The following is a 19,951-nucleotide window of genomic DNA, read 5'->3' on the forward strand; positions in this document are numbered from 1 at the left end:
GAAGAAAGATGCTCCCCGGGTTTCTACAGGTCCTGGGGGCTGAGAGCTTGCACCAGGCTTGGTTTGATTCTGGGAAAGAAAAAAAGAAAAAAAGAAAAAAAGAAAAAAAGAAAAAAAAAAAACTTTGCATCTAGAGTCGCAGAGGTCGATTTCCTCCTATCCGTGATCTGGGATGTTCGCTCAACGTTCGCCATCACGGACCACTCGTCAACGCGACAAACATCTATTCGGGCTGCTGGCAGTGCCGGAGGTGCAGTGGTGGTCCCGAACGTTCATTTTCTGGTGTACGTGTGTGGCGGGAGAGGCGACAGACGATAAAGCGAACAAACAAAAAAATACGTAGTGGAAAGTACGCGAGGTGATGGACACGTTTGTTAATTGGCTTGACCGCGGTCATCGTTCCACGACGGCATGCATAGCAAATCATCGACTCGTACAGCTTAAAGATCTACAGCTTGATTTGTCAGTCATACCCCTGGGAAACCAGCAAGCACAAAGCACAAAGGCACCAGGCAGCACAGGCTGGAGCTGGCTCGCATGGGTGCGTGAGGGATCCTTAATAGTCAGGAAGCCTGCAAGCTGGTGGTTAAAACGTCGGTAGCTTGGGAAACCGGCCACGGTGGAAATTTTGAAACACAGACATTGGCAAACACCTCAGATCAAGATGTTTTTGCCCCGCCCCAAGCTGGGAGGGAGGCGGACGGGCAGGTGGCCCAGGTGGCTTCTCACGCGATCGCTTTGTTGTTGTTGTTGTTGTTTGTTGTCGTTAGAAAGTACTTTTTAAATGCCTGGCCCATAGTGAGCCTTCGGCAGGTGGCGGTTATGGTTTTTCCCGTGATATTATTGTTGGTTATTGCCTTAGGCCGTTTGGGCTGCTATGCCAAAAACAAAACAAAACAAAATGGCGGTTATGGTTTTTCCCGTGATAATATTGTTGGTTATTGCCTTAGGCCGTTTGGGCTGCTATGCCAAAAACAAAACAAAACAAAACAAAAACCATATCCAGGTGGTTTCAACATTATTTTTCACTGTCCTAGAGGTTGGGAAACCCAAGATTGGGCGCCGTGAGCAGATTTGGTGTCTGATCGATGCAGGACAGGACCAATGTCCCCGAGTTGGGCGTGGGGGGTGGGGGGTGGGGCAGGGAGACTAAACACTGCACCCTTGGTGGAGAGTGTAGAAAGAATTCAGCACACAAGCCCAAGTTGGAGTCAAAGGCAAGTTTATTGGAAAAGGGGTGACACCCGCAGACAGAGTGGAGGCTCCTCTCGGAGGCAGAGAGAGGGCCACCGAGAGGAACGGTGACAGGAGAGAGAGACGAGGACAGTGAGAGAGACAGAGCGAAGGCACTGAGCGGGACGCCGAGTGTTCGGGGAACTCAGTTTATGTGTCATTCTTTAGTTCCCATTTCCTGTGACATGGACATACCGTGAGGAAGGGGAAGGGTGTGTAGCCTGAAAAGGTAAGAACTTGTAGAGCGAAAGGCCTGCGGGCAGTTCCCAGCCTTTAGTCCGCAGGTTCCCCGCGGTTTTAGCCAGAGGGAGTGACTCTTGGTGCCTGTTTCCCCCTCACAGGTGTAGGGGATGAGTCCTTAGCAATCCCAGCAGACCTCGCCTTCTGCTCTGCAGGTGTCCTCTGGGCCTGGCTGGGCTGATCAGCCCATGGCAGTCTCTGACTGCAGTTGGATGAACATTACAATTCCCTTGCCTCCTCTCTACATGACCACACTTCTCAAAGGTTACTGAGCCACCCATCTGTGGTTCCTGTTCAGTGCGGAGTCTAATCCCAGCATGGGGCCTGGGGTGCTGCTGACGTAGCTGGTCCGCAGGCCCCTTGTAGCTGTTAAGCACTTAAAATGTGTCTCCTCCAAACTGAGACGCGCTGGGAAGTAGAAAATACATCTTGGTTTTCGAGGACTTAGTACCAAAAAGAAGAAAAGAAAAAAAAGGATAAAAAACATCTCCATAATAATTTATTTTTATATCGATTACATGTTGAAATTATAGGATATAGCTGGCTACATAAAAAGTGTTCTTATCACTAATTTCATCCGTTTCTTTTTACTGTTTTGAATGAAGCCACTAGAAAATCGTATACTGCACAGGGCGCCCATTTATATTTTTATTGGATAGCTTGGCCCTGGAGTTTTCTTCAGTTTTGTCAGGCCAGTTGGAGACTCACCAAAGGCTTCTCGAGAGATTCCCTCTGAAAGACTGGGCCTTGGGACGTGGGTCCTGAGGCACCGAACTTGGACCCAGAGACCCACAGGCGGTGAGTGAGAGGTGGAAGGCTGGACCACGGGCTCAGGGGAGGAATGACCAAAACCCTGGAGTGGAACTAAGGCCAAGGCCTGGGACAAGTCGACATGGACTCCTGGCAGCATCGGAGCCGGCCTCTGCTTCTCCCTAAATCTCAGAATTCAGGACAATGCTCTCTCTCCTCTCGTTGGTGACAGGAGGAGGCGGTAGGATGAGGCTGTGGCTGAGACGCCTGGTCCTCCCCGTGCTGCGGTGCGCCCGAGGATGCAGCAGGCTTCACGGGCAGCCACCGCCCCTACCTCCCCCTCAGGAGTTTGTGGCCAACTGGGAAGCCATCAGCCTGGGGAAAAAGCCTGTGCCTGAGTACTTCGACTTTGCCCACGACGTGCTGGATGTGTGGAGTCAGCTGGAAAAGGTGAAGTACATTCGGGCGTCGGACGCTGCCCTTGGGTCCCCCAGCGACACTCAGTCGACAAGACGTGTCCGTGTGTGTTGTGACCGAAATAACCAGGCCCAACTCGAGTGCTCTAGTCCAAGAGACAGTTTATTAGCCGGCGGCTGTCCTTGCAAAGGAGCAGCCCCGAGACGCAGGGGCACAAAGGTTTTAAGCCCTCGATCCCATCCCCCACATCCTTAACTTTTACACAAAAGACTCTATCTCCTCCATTCATTAACTGCTAACTAAGAGGTGGGTAAGCAAGCAGGGGTACAGAAGCAGAATGCGTCATTGTTAAAATATTTTGTACCTATAGGCAGTGATCCGGCCAGTAAATCCCTTTAGTTAATAAATTTTTAGCAGATAACTAACTAGAAGTGAGACATGGCGGTTAGCACGTACCATGTCTTATCCTTGACCTATTGTTTCTAGAGGTGAGGTCACTCCATGTGGATGCTTGGACTCAGGAATTTTGTGAGTCCTAAAATGTCAGCTGCTGCTATGTAAGCCTCGTGACTGAGCGTGTGAGCCTTAGACACCCCGCCCCTGCCACCCCTGTCTTTGTCATGTACTTCCCTCTTAAATAAGGGAAGAACAGGGCTCAAGCTCAAAGCTTCGCGCCGGTCACAGCAGGTACAGAATAAGATGAGCTCGATTTCTTTGTGTGTCTCTGTGCGTATTCTTCCTTATTTTCTTTATTGTCCCCTCCCTTATGTATCCTTCGTGCATCTCTCTCTTTCTCTGTGTGTTTTATAGTCGTCTTTTATTTATGTTGATAAGTTCTGTTGATAATTTATGTCGAGAATGCTACCTTTTTATTTATAGTAGGGGAACATAAACTTTAATGTTTAAAAAAATCGTTTACGTTAATTTTAAAAAGCACTTGTTTAAAGAAGAATTCTGAGGTAAGTGATATCGTTAGCAGACGTGGTAAAATTTACGTAGGCGCCGTGAGAATGGCTGCAGTGAGCAGGCGTGGCAGTCAGGTGGGCCTTGTTCCTCCGCTCGAGGTATGACGAAGCTCTTCGGAGCTCGGTTTTCTCACTGGGAACTGGGAGTCAGACCCTCTGCCACCCTGAGTTGTTGAGGATTAAATGAGACGTGTCTGTAAGAGCTGGAGCCAGCATGCTCCCTTCCCGTCTACAAAGTCTAAGCTCTTTTTCCTACACCGGCAGCATCCTTAGAAGCCTTCTCATGATGAACACAAACAGAGTGAAGTCAGCGGCAAAAACTGTGGAACAGGGGCTTTCGAAAATGATCTCCTTCAGAAAAGCAACGCCACCACCAAAAAGGTAGAAAAATTGTTAGTATCAACTTTGGCAGGACTCCAGCAATTAATCAGAGCCTGGAGTAACATAGGGAGTATTTATTAAAAAAAAAAAAAACACTTGTTAAGGATTTGGATTCGTCTTTAAGAAAACCTCTCGATAAAGCAAACTAAATCAACAGACGATTGGATAAAGAATATGACTCAGCCGCTAAAAAGAAAATGAAATCCTACCATTTGTAATGACATGGATGGACTTAGAAGTTATTATGCCGAGTGAAATAAGTCAGAGAAAGACAAATACCATATGATTTCACTTATATGCGAAATCTAAGGGAAAAAAAGAACAAACTAATCAAAAACACACTCACAGATACAGTGGAGAATTTGGTGACGGACAGAGGGGAAGGGGTTTAGGGGGCTGAGAGGATGGGGTGAAGGGTTAAAGAAGTACAAATTAGCAGTTGATAGATGGTCACGGGGTTGGGGAGCACGGCATAGGGAATGCAGTCAGCATTAATCTATCGACTAGGTGGAGAGCCAGAGGAGAGAAAGAGCAATTAGGGAGATCTTTTTATAAACTATATAAATATCTAATCGATGTTCTGCATACTTGAAACTAACTAAAATTTTTAAAACATTTTTTAAAGGATAAAAAAGGAAATCTGATATATTGCCTCAGTATGCAAAAAAAAAAATCATATTTGTATGACTATTTTGACAAAAATTTAAAACATATTTGTTGCCTTCAGGAGCCAAGGGCTACCAGAAAATATTAGCTTCTACATTACACCTGCCTTTTATAAAGGAATAGTATGGATAAGTTGAACTGTACATTTTTTTCAAACTTGATTCCCATTAAAGCAGAAATGATAAGATTGCCAAAAAAGAAAAAATGACACTATGTCTCAAATCGATCTACATACTCAATGTAATCTTTATCAAAATCCCAGTACACGTCTTTGCAGAAATAGAGAGGCCCAAAATTCATATGGAAATGCAAGGGACCCATAATAACCAAAACACTTTTGAAAAAGAACCCCCAGACTGGAGGAATCACACTTTCCTATTACGAACTACTACCGAGTTACAGTAACCAAGACCGTGTTTAAAAAAAAGAAAAAAAAAAACAAAAAAGAACAGCATAGCACTGACATGAGGATAGACATGAATGAGTGGGATAGAATTGAGTCCAGAAAAAAAAAAAAACATAACTATACAGTCAATCGATTTTCGACAAATGTTTTAAGAAAATTCTATGGGGCAAGAATTGTCTTTCCAACTAATGGTGCTGGTGCACTGGAGTATCACGTGCAAGAGCTGGTCCCTGCCTCACACCGCATACAAAAATGAACTCAAAAATGGATCAAAGACCAAAACGAAGGAACGAAAATCATAAAATTCTTGGGAGAAAACATAGGCGTATATCCTGGTTTAGGCAACAGCTTCTAACGCACGAACAAGGAAATTTAAAAAAATAGAGAAATTGAACTTCATGAAAATGAATAGCATTCGTATATCAGAATGGAAGATAGCCCACTGAACGGAAGAAAAATATTTGCAAATCACATATCTGCTATATAAACCCACAGATTTATAAAGAACTCAAACTCAACCATAAAAAGACAAATACCCCAAATTAGAATGCGGGTTAAGGATTTGAATAAACGTTCCTCTAAAGAATCTAAACAAATGGCCAGTTAGTGCACGGGAAGGTGTTTGACATCTTTATTCATTAGGGAAAGGCGGTCCTAACCACAGTGAGGTACCACTTCACACAGAGCAGTATGGCTCAAAACAAAAACAGACAGAAAAGTACAATAACACGTGTAAAGATGTAAAGCAAAGATGTAGGGAAATTAGAACCTGATACAATGCTGGTGGGAATATACAATGATGCAGGCGCCTGGAAAATAGTTCAGCAATTCCTCAAAAATTTAGACGTACAGTTATCATACGACCCTGGCGTTCCACTTCTACGTGTACGTCCAAGAGAACAGAAAACATTTGTCCACGCAAAAACGTGTACGCAAGCGTTCGCGGCAACGAGATTCATAAAAAGCAAAAGGTGGAAACGACCCAAATGTCCATCAACTGACGAATGGACAGACGGAAGGTGATAGATATATCCAGGCGATGGAATATTATGCAGTTGTGAAAAAGAACGTAGCCCTGATCCGTGCCGCCAAATAGATAAATCTTGAAAACGTCATGTTGGGCGAAAGAAACCAGACACGGAAGGCCCCGTTAGTGTCTAATTCCACTTGTGTGAAAGGTGCAGACTGGGCAGATCCGTAGGGACAGAGAGCAGATTAGTGGCTGCCAGGAGCTGGGTGAGGAGAGACTAGGGAGTGGCTGCTAATCTGCACAGCACTGCTTTTTCGGAGGATACACGTGTTCTGGAATTAGACAGTGGCGATGGCTGCACGCGGCTTGTGAACATGAAACCGTGTGCTTTGAAATGGCGAATTTTATAGCATGAGAATCATATCTTACAGAGGGGAGGAAAGAGAACAGTGTGAATCATAGGCTACCTTTTACATTAAAAATAGTACGGGAAAAAGAATAGACTTACTGTCTGCCTAAAGAAACACTGGAAAATGTGGAGGAAACCAATATTATTGGTTCCTCGTTGAGAAGGGTGGGCACAAGGAGGAAAACGAGATTTCTCCATGCAAATCTTTTCATATGGTTTGGATTTTTGAACCCCGTGTCCGTAATCACTATTACAAAAGATAAAATCAAGCTAAAAATGACGAGTAAACAAAAACCATCAACAAATTGTTCCTATTTCTTCTCTGCCTGCACTTCTGTCTAGGCTGGGCACCGGCCCCGGATCCCTGCCTTCTGGTGGGTCGATGGCAAGGGAGCAGAGGTCAAGTGGAGCTTTGAGGAGCTGGGGAAGCAGTCCAGGAAGGCGGCTAACGTGCTAGTGGGCGTGTGCGGCCTGCAGCCCGGTGACAGGATGATGCTCGTGCTCCTGAGAATCCCACAATGGTGGCTGGTCAACATAGCTTGCATGCGGACAGGTCAGTGAGCAGGGCCACTGCCATAGCTTTGTAGTGTCCACAGGCCTTGGGAGATGAGCAAACTGAACTCGGTGTGGAGTTCCGTTTACTTTCCCTTTGCTCAAATCACGGAGCTGATGGTGTACAGGGGCCCTTCTATGGTGGTTTTTCCAGGGGAGGCTTGGAGGGGGCAAAGGGCACAGCCTCGAGTGCCAGGAGGGCCTCTGCTGGCCCTGCCCTACACACTTGTTGAAAGGGCTGGAGAAATCACTGTTTTCGGGACGTTTTACAAAAAGAGGCAAGACAATAGCTTTCGGGGAAGAGCTGATTTCTCTAGTCCCCGGACACTTTTCAGCATGTAGAATGCTGTCCACCCCTTCCAATTATGTCCACAGAACAGTCTACCCAGAATAGAGATGTTTTTGCCAATAATAATGTTTGCACAACAGAGGGTACGAACTCACACCAGAGAATTAACCTTTCTGGGTGAACAAGTTTAATTCAACCATTTGGTGAGTAGATTGTCTCCCCTCCCCTCCCCCAAAAGGCAGGAATATTAGAAGTTTCATTTTAACATATTTTTCCAAAAATAAAAAAACCGGCAACAACCCAAGGCAACCAACCCCCAAAAAAAAAAAACGGCCCAAAAGGTTGGAAAACTCCCCAAAATTTTTCCATGATATATAAGGTCCATTTAACTGATGGCCAAGGTAAGAGAGTCCCTGTACTTTCCTTGAGGACCTACTACGTACCACTGCGTCAGGCACTTTGCATGATAAAAGCTTCCCTTTGGAGTATCGTTACCATTATTTTTTCTCTTGCCCAAAGATTTTTTTCCATTTCCCCCAATTATATGGGTTCACCCATACCTTTGATGTCCAAATAAAATAATTCAAGGCCACGTCCCACATTGCCAAATCAGGTCCAACATCCTCTCCAAGGTTTCAGAGGATGCCCAGGCCGGATATTCGTACATTCTCACCTTCCCACATCCAGACACGCACTCGTCACTTTGCTTCCGGTCTATGGGACTAGACACTTTTCTCTTGCTCAGAGCTCCGGCTGTCCACCATCTGCTTGGCCCCCAGAGCACCGTACGTAACGCCAGGTGGAACAGACTTTTGCTGGAGACAGCTAAAACAGAGAGATGGGGTGAAGAGCCACACCATTCAGCCCCCAAAGTGTCCCGGCTGGGGTTTAACTCCTGTAAGGGTCTAAGAGATAGAGCAAAGGGCAACGGGGACTCAGTTTGGCCCCCGTGCTGTTGGGGGTGGCCCCTTCCTCTGCCTCCTGCCTTCCTCCTTGAGCCACGGCAGGGTGACCGATTCATTTAGGAATACTCATTCTTCTCCTCTTTGAAATGAGAGTGCTGGTCTCAAGGGTGTGTTTACAGCCCGAATTCTGTAGAGACTCCAGTGGTTTTTCAAGTGTCTGAATAGAATTGGTTCCTAATCTCTGCTTCCATATGAACTCGGCTACCGTCACGATTGCTTTGGTTGAAGTACTGTGTGGTCAAAACGGGCCAAGAGCTCTGTCTTCATATAGCTTAGATTCTAAAGGAAGGAGACAGAAACAAAAAAATAATAAGTACATTCTATAATATGTAAGAAAGTGATAAATATTAAGGAAAAACTAGTACGGGGTGAGGAGAACCGGTTAGGAGGTGGGTCACAATTTGAAGTACATGGTCAAGGTTAGCTTCACTAAGAGGGTGACAAATCTTTGGTAAAGATTTAGAGGGGAGGGGGCTATCCATAGTACCTGGGGAAAGTGGTCTTAGAAGAAGAATGGGCAAGGGCAGAGGCCCTGAGGCAGGCCATGCCTGCAAGGGACAGCAAGGAGGCCAGTGGGGCTGCTGGGCAGTCAGTGAGCTGTAAAGGGACAGGACATCAAGCCAGAGAGGACAAGAGGAGGGTGTGTGAAGACCACGTAGCCTTGGATAATGTGCTCACTAGTTTGACATTTCTTCGCATGGAGCTGGGACTCACTGCTGGGTGCTGAGCAGAGATGTGACATAATCTGACCTCTGGTTAAGATACTAGTCTTAACCAGTATCTGAAATGACCTTATTCATCTGACATGTTATTAGCTGTCTCACATCCAAACTGGGTAAGACACTGTCTTAGTCACCTCTGTGTCCATCTGAGAACAGCAGTCAATGAATTTCGGTCGATTAATTGACAGAGACAGATATTTCCAGGCGGGACAGTGTTCCATGGCTTATCCTGGGGAACTTGGCTTCAGAACTTCCCAACCACATGTGTCTGTGAGTCTTTATGCCACCATTTCTCAGAGAGCAAATGACTTTTCCTGAGTTCCCTTCTATTCATGGGCCCCTAGTCACTGTTCGCAAGACCATGACCTTCATTCCCCAAATCGGCTGCACCCATGTGTTTGGCAGGAACAGCCAATGACCCAGACCCTCATTCCACACGAGCGTGTTGAGCCTTCTGTTCTAAACTGCAGTCACAAGGATTTACTGGGCGCTTACTCTGTGCCACGCTTTAGAAAACTTTTACTTACTTACTTGTTAAATAAGTAAATAAAATCTGAATTTGCATAAGTTAATACAAGAGTTCATTCTGACCCGTTTCAAAGTCAAAGTAGCTTCCCTCTCCAGAAGCAGTTGGGGTTTCAAGGGTACCATCCTAGCGGTATTCTAACTATCTTCACGCGCGGGGTGCTGGCTGTGCATGGTCAAGGATCCCCGCATGTCTAAGGGGGTCTTCTAGGATTATCCCCCATTTTCAGATGAGAAGACTGAGACTCACAGTGTGGGTCACATAACTTTTTCAAGAGCGCACACAGCCCAGTAGCAGGGGAACCCAAACTCAAATCTAGACCGTCATCAGGTCCTTGGTCCTGAGCCACGAGCTTCTGCTGTGTAGTAGCCACGGATAAAGAGATTGCGAACCCCTGGGGTGAAGGGCCAGAGGGTGTCTGTGCAGAAGGAGTAGGTAACTGGAACGGGAGGAAGCACAGATCCCGTCTTAGGAAGAGGGGCGTATGAGACATCGAGAGTAGCAGTGAGCAGGCATGGGTAGCACAGGGTGAAATCGATTCTGTCCTCAGTCAGAGGAAGCAAACGAGGTGAACGGCTTTGATGTCTCCGATAGATGCCCGAGATGGGGTCGGGAAGACTTGAAAAGGAAAGAAGGCGTCAGGAAGAATAGCTGATCAGTTCGGGACTCTTGGTAAACCCAGAGAAAGAGCCTGAGCATCTCAGGAGACCCTAGCGCTGACCAGCAGGTATGTCCATATTGCTTGCTACCAAGTTCCTTCAGAAAAAATCATCTCCCTTTCCCAAGCAGATACGACTATTTCTTAAAGTCCTTGAACAGGTCCTTAGAAGGGGACAGCCATGTGGCCGCCTCCACGAGAGTTAGGTCTCTACTCTAGGCGTTAGGGTCTTGCTCCTCTCCCCTCTGTGGCAAATGGGTCAAAATAAAAGGAGAGACTGGAAAGAAGGGAAGGGGTTGTCCACCTGGCCTCCTGGCCTCGGTGCCCGGGAGCTTCATTGCAGGTAAGGGGTGAGAAAGTACAGAGCTGCGTGAGGGATTTCGGGCAGACTCTAGAGAGAACTTCCTGGAAGACAGTTAGGGGGCTTGTGACTGTGTGACTCTGAGGCATTCAGGAACACCTGTTGCAGGGGTATTTAAGATGGGGCAGACACCCTTAGGAGGTAGGACTCTGTGAGCTTTTCCCAGAGCAGGGGAAGAATCCCCCTCCAGGACTGGCAGCTGCTCTATGTCAACAGGTTTTTCAAGCCCTATCATTTCTCGGGTTGCCCAGAGAAAGGGACCCACACTGCTTCTGGTGTCTTCTCCAAGTGTATCCTCTCTTCTCTCCCTAGATCGCCACCTTGGACTGCGGCCTGTAGGGTCTTGAAGCTCCTCAGGCTCCCCCAGATATCCCCTGATGTGGGTCTCTGTCCCAACTTTGTACCCCCGGCGATTAGTCATTGCCAGGTAACTGGCATCCTAATCTTTTCCCTGGCCTGTGGGTCTCCATTGCCAAAGCTGGTGTCTTCAACAGAGACTCTTCATTTAGGAACCTCCCCCCCGCCATCCCTACCTGTCATGGGGCCCTTTTAGCAGATGAAACCCTGGTCCCAGCACCTCCAAGGAATGACTCTCCAACAAGGGGCACTTAGGGAGCAGGCTGACTGGGGTGGGTGCCAGTAGGTCTCACAGCATATCTACTACATAAGGCCACTCTAAGACCAGGAGACATAGCAGTCCTATCTTATACATAGAAGCAAACGAAAGGAGGCAGGCAAAGTGGGGAGACAAAGAAACATGTCCCACATGAAAGAACAGAACCAAACTTCAGAAGAAGAACTCAACAAAATGGAGACGAGCCATCTACCAGGTGCAGAGTTCAAAACACTGGTGGTAAAGGATGCTCAATGACCTTAGGGGGAGAGTAGACGAACTCAGTGTGAACTTTAACTAAGAGATAGAAGACATAAACTACAATAACTGAAATGAAAAACACATTAGAGGGAATCGACAGTAGATGAGATGAAGCAGAGGGTCGAATCAGCGATTTAGAAGACAAGGTAGCGAGTACTAAACTAACAGAACCGTGGGGCTGCGGCAAGGGTCCTGGACCCTTATCCAGTGAGGGGTGGGCAGCCATAAAGGGACAAAGTGACGTGATCACATGCTGTTTGTAGAGGCCACTCTCGTGTGTAGAGAATGCGAAGAAAGAATAGGGGCGGGAAACTCAGGGAAGAGGTAGGGATGATGATGGCTTCAACTTGGGTGGGGTGACAGAGATGGAGAGAAGTGGGTGGGTCTCAGAGACAGTTAAGGCGAAGCTTGTAGCAGGGTTTTCTTGATGAATGAGATACAGCAGAGGAAGAAAGCCAGGGGGACGGAGAAGTCACAGACCCTTGGGTGACCGTGTGACGCCACTGTCCTTCACCGAAGTGAGGAACACAGGGAGACGCAGGTATGGGGGTGTCGAGGAGACACGAGGAGTTCGATTTGGTGACTGTCGAGCGGTGTTCAAGAAAGGACGCGAAGTTCCAGGGAACACCACGAAAAAATATGTCACGGGAGTTAATGTACAGCATGGTGACTGCACTTACCCATACCATAATGGTATATGTGAACGTCGCTAGGAGAGTAGATCAGGAAAGTTCTCATCACACAAAAACAAATTTTGCATCTGTGTGTGATGATGGCTGCTAACTTGCAATAATCGTTTCGCAGTATTCACATATAGCGAATGATTATGGGGCATACCCGAAACTGGCATAATGTTACATGTCAGTTATATCCCTACAAAAACATGTAGGGAGACTCAAGACACGCTAACCCAACCTCCCCTCGTTCACGACCTACCCACCCTGGCCTTTCTTCCTCATGCACACAGGTATTCTCATCAATCAGGAGGAGTGATCACAGGAAGTTGACCACAATTGCGGGATCTTGGAGCCCCATGGAAAGAGCGAACGGGCCATGAGAGAAAGGTGACATGTGGAGGGAATGCTGTCCAAAGGGAAGGAGAACTCGGAGTCAGTAGGATCATAATAATAGAGATAGGTCTGCGGTGGTGAACAGGTCTGCCGTGCACATCCTGCAGAAAGTGAGCCCGGGGGAAAAGCTGTGCATCAGGAAGAGCATGTGAAATCAGCTTCGTCAAAGGTGGAACATAAATGTTGTTATTCTGAGGAAGAATAAAACGAATCTGCAAGAGTCTCATCTGGCTAGAAAACAAAAACAAAAATGTATCCGGTATCCCCGATTTGGGAGAAAGAGCCCAGATCGAGGTGGCTGTGCTATTGCAGGACCATGAAGAGGGCCCTTCCTTATTATTTTAATGATTACATAAGAGCGTTTGGGTACAGGAAATGCCTGTAGGGCATTTTATGTGTGTGTGTGGTGGGGGGAGGTGTTGGCCTTAGACTCAGTGGTGTGACATCAACCAACTCAACTTTTCTCCTTATTCTCAGTAGATCCCTTATAGCTCTGACAACCCAGGGGCTTCTGTGTCCAAACCACTCTGCTCCCTGCCTCTCGTTACTAGTACTTCCCAAGGATCCAGCCTACCCCAGCCTATTAAATTCCCACCCCCTCTGACCCCCCAAATTTGTTCCTAATAGACTATGAACTAATTTTCCTACAGAGCTGAAAGTATTAATCATCTTTAGGACACATACTGTAGTGATTCCCAGCCACAAGGAAATTCTTCACATCTAGCTTAAATTATTTGTGCTTTAAGGCAGACCTAATACTTTTTCTTCCGGCCAAAGAGAGGAAGGAAAAAAACTTAGGCAATTTATGATGCTTCGAGATAAAGAACAAAAGGTCTACTCAGGCGAACTTGAACTTAGCAAGGCTGCTTGTTAGAATAATAACTTAGATGTCTATTGTAAGTAAACATTTTTCTGAGTGGTTGCCACATGCCAAAAACTGGACTACATTCTGGGGATAAAATGAGAATAAGACCCAATTATCTCGTAAGTTATGTCAGCTGAGTGACACCTTCTGCACACTCCCCGCTTCTTGAAACAGGATGTGCATAGAATTTTCTTTTCCCGCCTACTTATACTTCCACATTCTTGCAAAGGTAGGCGAACACACTCAGGTACACAAACACCTGCCCACACGTGCACACTCATGCTTCATTCACCCCAGTGTACACTCATGTATATGTGCCTATGTTTCTCCTCTTTCCTCAGCTTACGGGCAGGCGTGGAAGCCTCGGACTTACTCTGGGCCACATCAGACACAGCTTGGATACTGAGCATCATGGCCTCGTTCCTGGAACGTGTGTATTTATCCATCTCTGGCCAGAGTTTGACCCGCTGGCCATTCTGAAGGTAAGAGAGGATCCAGTTTGTACTGGACAGTCAGAGTGAGTCCAAAGTTTACACACTCCAGTTTATTGCAGTTTCTTTTGGTTCATCTAATTTTGACTAACCCATAGATGGACAGTGTTTTGTAATAAGCAAGATGGAATCGTCCCTGTCCTCAGAGAGCTGACGGTTCAGAGAAGGCAACAGACCCATGTACAGGTAAAAGGAATATATTTTGAAGACAGATGTCATGGGCAGTATGAGAAGTTCGTGCTTCTCAATTGCTGTGCAATATTCCATTCTGCGAATCTATTGTAATTTCTTTTTCTATCCTGTTGATGGGCATTGTGGCTTGACCCTGGAATGACAAAGCAATGGAAATGAGCTCATTTTGCTTGCCAAGGCACACCGTCTATTGAACTCTGCGATGGGAAGTTGGGCCATTGCCGCCTGGGGCCACCAGGTCTCTGTAAGAGTTGAGGACCCACCCAGATGTCTGTTTGGCTGGCAACAGAGACTCTAGAAGCAAAATGAGCCATGGGTGACACCCTCAAGGTCAAAAGGTTAGGCATGGTCTGGATTCTCTCAGGAGATTCTCGTCAATGATTCTGTCACCCTCTGTTTTAAATATACCCTTACTCTGTCTCATTCCAAAAAGGATTTGAAGTGGCTTTTGCGAAATATCACAAATAGAAAAAAAAAAAGCAACATGGAAACAGATGTAAAGTCAGAAAGCTTATTAGGAAAATACAGGATGGACTTGTGGTGGGAGAGAGTAAGGAGAAGTATAGCAAATAAGTAGGTCCTTGCATACTGAGCTTCCTGTAAGGCAAGACAATAAGGGAAATGAGATGGTTTTCATAGGCTATGCTACTTCATCAAGAGCACTTGGAGGACGTAATTGCACAATTCACTAATGTTAATATTTTTTTCTAGACATTTTCCCCTGTCATTCTTTCTAATAAATTCTGTACAAAGCAAAGCATAGGATGAAAGTGGTGTCACATAACAGTTAAGCATGCAGGCTGCAAACATGGGCTCCACTACTGGTTGATTGTGTGACCTTGGGCAAGTTACTTAACCCTCTGAGTCACAGTTGTCCTCTCTGTAAAATGGGGATAAGAATATGAACTCTACGAGGTTGCCGTGAGAATTAAATGAGACTTCACAGGGTCTGGCAACTATTCGGTACTAGCTAAATTTTAGTAGCACCTCTTCTGAAATGTTTAGAGATGCTTTTAACCTTTCAGAGCCCTTTTCTACCTGAATTATGGCCCAACAAGATATTTTTTAGGAAAACAGGGCTGAAATTAAACTATTATAAAGCTGGTCCCAGGAAGTTAAGAGAATTAAGCGACACTGCACAGTTGATTTGCGACAGGGGCCGATCTCCTTCCCTTGGTGACTGATCCCAGAAGTGTGTGTATGAAGATAAGTCGTTAAATTAGCAGGAATAAGCAGCTCGATTTGACAAAAATGTCCCAAATCCATCCCGGACCTTTTCTCTGTAACGATAAGTTCTGTCGCTTTTGGCTTGAGGGTACATGAAAATTGGGGCTCGTTTGGCCTGAAATAGACCCAGCAAAGAAGCTAGGGTTTGAATCCAGTCCCTACGACGCTATAGCCCACGCTCGTAACCACTGTGCAGACTGGTAAGTTTGGCATCTGACCTGGTGATTGATGTCTCAGCTGGCTCTCTGCCTCCAGGTGCTGTTCGGGTGCCCCACCAACAACATGGTCAGAGCATCATCATTTACCAAACGTTGCTACAACAGGATCTTTCCAGGCGATGGGGACCTGGGGATCAGTAAGAATCTCTGGATCTATTGGCCCATCCTACTGCCTCTCCCACATACACATGCTCATTTTTCTGACCCTCTGATCATGGTTGCCCCATGAAGTCATCCTCATTATCAAAATACTCAGCATCTAGCTTCTAGGCCTAGGTACAGTTTGGTTCAGTTGCAAGTTCCCATGTCTACAGAGCTGCCACAGTGGTGGGTGGAGAGACACTGGAGAACTGAAGAGCCCAGAGAGGACTGGGCATCCAAGAGTTCTATGGCCAGGCAGAAATGGTACCTGCTCCTAGGGGATATCATGAGCTGGTCAACCTGGTGGGCTTCAGAAGGCTCTTTGATAATAAAAATGTGAGCCACCATTTATCAAGCACTTATTCGATAGACGTTGATTGCGCGCCTCCTATGGGATAGGTATTGAAAATTCAGCAAAGAATAAAACAGGCAAAGCTTTTGCTCTCACGGGGATCGCATCCTAGCAGGAGTGGGGGAAAGAGACAAACGAATAAATATATGACATGGCAGATAGTGAGAAGTTCTATGGAGAAAAGTGAAGATGAGTGAGATGGGGTGAAGTGGCGTGAAGGGCTGATTTCTCAGAAATGGTGGTCAGGAAAGTCCTCTGTGACGGAGTCACATTTTAGCAGAGACCCGAGTTTATCGAACATGTCAGGCTTGGTGCCGAGATGCTCAGATGGAAGTGAGAGATGAGGACAAGAACCTACTGAAACCCCACGGAACCTTGGGGCTCCTGGAGCACGATGCAGATTCACCTTGCTCTGTACCGAGCCACTTATCAATACTATTTGGGGAGCACCAGGGGATCCCCGACTGAGAAAACCGTATGTGCCGGGCACTGAGGTCACTGTATTTGCCATTAATTAAGTATGACAATTGGATCTCCATTTTACCGATGTGCAAACCGTAGTTTGGAGAAGTTCAACAAATCATCCAGGTTTATGGTCTTTTATTTTCTTCTCTTATATCTAGTTTCTCCCCATCACTCTCTATTGTCTCAGGATACAAGCTGAGCCTGGTCTCGGTCTCCCTGCCCAATCAGTAAGGCACTTGAGAGAGAATTGGGATCTTGGCCTTTCTTAGCCCCTTCCTCCCTTTCGCTGGCCCCGGATATCTGGAGGTACAGTTGGGAGGATATAAAGGTGGTGGCCGTGGCTTCACATTACCCCGGGAGACGACGGCACACTCTACTCCCTTCTCTCTTGGTCTTCATCCTCACTACAGGGGCCGAAGGCATCTGTGGTCCTGGCTCCACAGTTACTGTGCCATGACTCGGACCAGCTCACCAAGGAGCTCCGGGAGCATGTGAAGTCAGTGACAGCCCCGTACGCATACCCGAGGAAGGTGAGGCCTCTGGGCTCCCACGTCCCCCAGACTTGAGGAAGCCTGGATGATCTTTTCTCACGTTTCCCCTTTATCCAGCTGTGGATGAAACCTCTAATTGCAACGTTCGGCCTGCCTCTGACCAAGAAAGCCAGCCTCCAAAGACAGTCCCATCACTGTCTGAAAATTGGCCTCAGTCTTTAGCTCACTTTGAGTTGAAAGTCAGATGCTCCCATAGGAATGTTCTAGCCAGCACCTGGCCTGTATTCCCACTCTGCGCCGAGGTCTGGCCACATTACTCAGAATTCTCTCCATCGCAAGAGACAGAAGTCCAACTGGAAGTTTATCGCTCACACAACTGGCAAGTCTGGGGCTGGGTGGAGCTTCGGTCGTGGCTGGTAACAAGGCTGCAAATTATGTGGCCAAAGATGATTCTCCCTTTTGTATTGGCTTCATTTCTTGAGATGCTCTCCCGTAGTGTCAGCCCCCAGCAGGTCCAAACACATATCTTTAGCAGCTTAGCAAATCTCAATAGAAAAAGAACATCTTTTCCCCCAAAGGCACCAGCAAATCTTCAAGTTGATCCACACTGGACGCATGCAGGTGATGTGTCTGTCGTTAAACCAAGCCCATAACCAGGGAATAGAACCCTCTGATTGGCCAGGTCTGGGTCATGTGATCACCCCTGAAGCAGTACAGAAAGATGGGGAGAGGGCTGCCCTAAGCCCATGACCTGGACTGCTGGAGGGAGGGGTGGCTCCCCACAGGAAAAGGAAATGCTCTTACTGGAAAGGCAAAAAGCAGAAAATCCACTCCACCAGTTTTCAGCTATTTTCACTCTGGGGCAGGGAACTAAGGGTAGAGGTTGACATGGAAGGCACCCAGTTTTAAAAGCTGGGTACAAGATAGGAGTTTGCCCCAGGGGAAAAAAATTTTTTTTCTTTTTTGAGTCTGGGGTAGAAGGTGAGAGCAACCACATTAGGCATCAAGCCCCTCAGACTCTTATGTAACCCAGATGCTCACCGATAATTTGTTGGCACAGGCTAATTGTCACAGCTGGGTTTTCTGAGAAGCAGACTCTGGCAAGGAGAGTGACATGCAAGAGGTTTATGATGAGTGCCTGGGGCTCAACACTTGGAGAAGGAAGGAAAAGGGATGGGAAGGGACAGCATGAGACAGAAGGGTACCAGGTTGCACTGTGATGCGGTCTCCGCCGACCACCTCCTCCTTCCTGTCCGTGTCTAGTAAAACCCTTTGACACCCCAGTTAACTCCCAGGAACCCTAGCACCAAGAAGTAATGATTGCCAAGTCTGGGTGACACAATATGGATTGTGCAAACCAGCGTGTGTGTGTGTTGATGGCACACGCACGCATGTTGTTGTTTGGCCTGCTATGATTCGTAAATGGAAGGCAGTACTTAGCCCGGAGGAGAGAAGTCACCTCGCTCACACCCAGGATGATTTCACCATCGGGTTTCAGTTGCCAACAACAGAAGGCGTGGTCGCGAGATCACATGATAGAGCTCAGATTTTATCCAGGGATTAACCACCTCAGGGTGTATTTCGACACGATCACCCCATTACACTCAACACTAGCTGAGTGTAGTAAAGGAGAGATTGAAAAAAAAATGCTCCAATGACAAGTTCCTTCTTTTGAGAACTTGGTGACTTAGTGATTAAGCAAGGCCCATGGGGTTAAAGGAGGGGAGGCGCAGAGGGTTGGCATCTGGGTTTTAGGTTAGGAAAACTGGGGTAGACAGCTACAGTGCTTTCTAAGGCAGGTGTGGAGGTGGCAACACTGAATTCAGCCATGGTCATGTCAGTTTGTCTTTGTTAATCTAAGGAACACCGAGATTAGTATATGTTTAATCAGCAGTTACACATTTAAATTGGAACTCAGGGGAGAGGTCAAGATCTTCAAGGTGGCTCAGGAAAATTATCAAGAGAGAGGGAGAGGGAGGGTATGAATGAATAAATGAGATGGACAGAGTGTCTATGGGATGAGAGGAACTGTCAGCTGAGGATGAGTCCTCGGTGAATGGTAATATTTAAAGAGAGAAGAAAGGAAGAGGATTCCATGGACAATATTGAGAAAGAAGGATCAGAAAGGGTAGGGTGTGAGGACAGAGAGATGGACGAGAGCGACACAAGAATTCATTAACACTGCCGAGAACGGCCAGGGGTCGGAGCTGAAAAGGACCCCTTCCATCCGGGCAGCAAGAACATTAGAAAAAGTGCTTCCGAAAGAAAAGTTTCAGTAGAGTCGTAAAGGGTAGAAGACCGATAGTTACAGGCCATCAGCGAGGGATTAAGGGAGATAAAACTAGCTAGTGCAGATGACTCTTTTTTCATAAACATTCATTGAAAGGAGCAGGATAAAGGGAAAGATGTAGCATCAAAGCCACGACTTTTGAAGGAGGGCAGGACTTGAACACGTGCGGCAAATATTGCTTTTCTCTGACCGTTGCAAGATTGTGTCCCCCAAATTTTGCACGTTGACGCCCTAACCCCCAGTACTTCAGACTGTGACTGTGTTTGGAGACAGGACCTTTAAAAGAGGTGATTAAGTTAAAACAAGGCTATTAAGGCAGGCCTTGATCCAATCTGACTGGTGTGTCTTTACTAGAAGACACTGGGACACAGAGACACACAAAGGGAGCACGCCCAGAGGGACGACCACGGGAAAAGGGAGCGAGAAGATGGCCATCTGCACACCAGGAGAAAACCAGTCTACGGCCATGCCACCCTGGACAAGCCTGATGTCTGATCTCGGAAGCTAAGCAGGGTCAGGCCTGGTCGGTCCTTGGATGGGAGACCACCTAGGAAGACCAGGTGTTATAGGTGTAAAAAATAAAAAATAAGGAATTGTAAGCTGACAAGGCCCTTGCCATCTGTGAGGTCAACCAAGGGTTGCCTCGCTTAAAAAAAGAAAGAAAAGGAAGGAAGGAAGGAAGGAAGGAAGGAAGGAAGGAAGGAAGGAAGGAAGGAAGGAAGGAAGGAAGGAAGGAAGAAAACTAAGCCTACCAGCATCTCCATC

The 19,951-nt window shown here is 46.8% G+C and overlaps 1 protein-coding gene across 1 annotated transcript; it reads left to right on the forward strand.

The window, feature by feature from the left end:
• Positions 1 to 2,469: 2,469 nt before the first annotated feature.
• Positions 2,470 to 16,935, forward strand: ACSM5 (acyl-CoA synthetase medium chain family member 5; the record flags this gene model as incomplete). The annotated part of the gene is made up of 4 exons (XM_023521747.1): positions 2,470 to 2,673; positions 6,780 to 6,990; positions 13,776 to 13,801; positions 16,816 to 16,935. Coding segments are annotated over exons 1-4 (561 nt in total), but the record flags the coding sequence as incomplete, so codon positions are not given.
• Positions 16,936 to 19,951: the final 3,016 nt, after the last annotated feature.

This window comes from Pteropus vampyrus, unplaced genomic scaffold (assembly GCF_000151845.1).
Source record: "Pteropus vampyrus isolate Shadow unplaced genomic scaffold, Pvam_2.0 Scaffold314, whole genome shotgun sequence".
NCBI classification, from domain to species: Eukaryota; Metazoa; Chordata; class Mammalia; order Chiroptera; family Pteropodidae; genus Pteropus; species Pteropus vampyrus.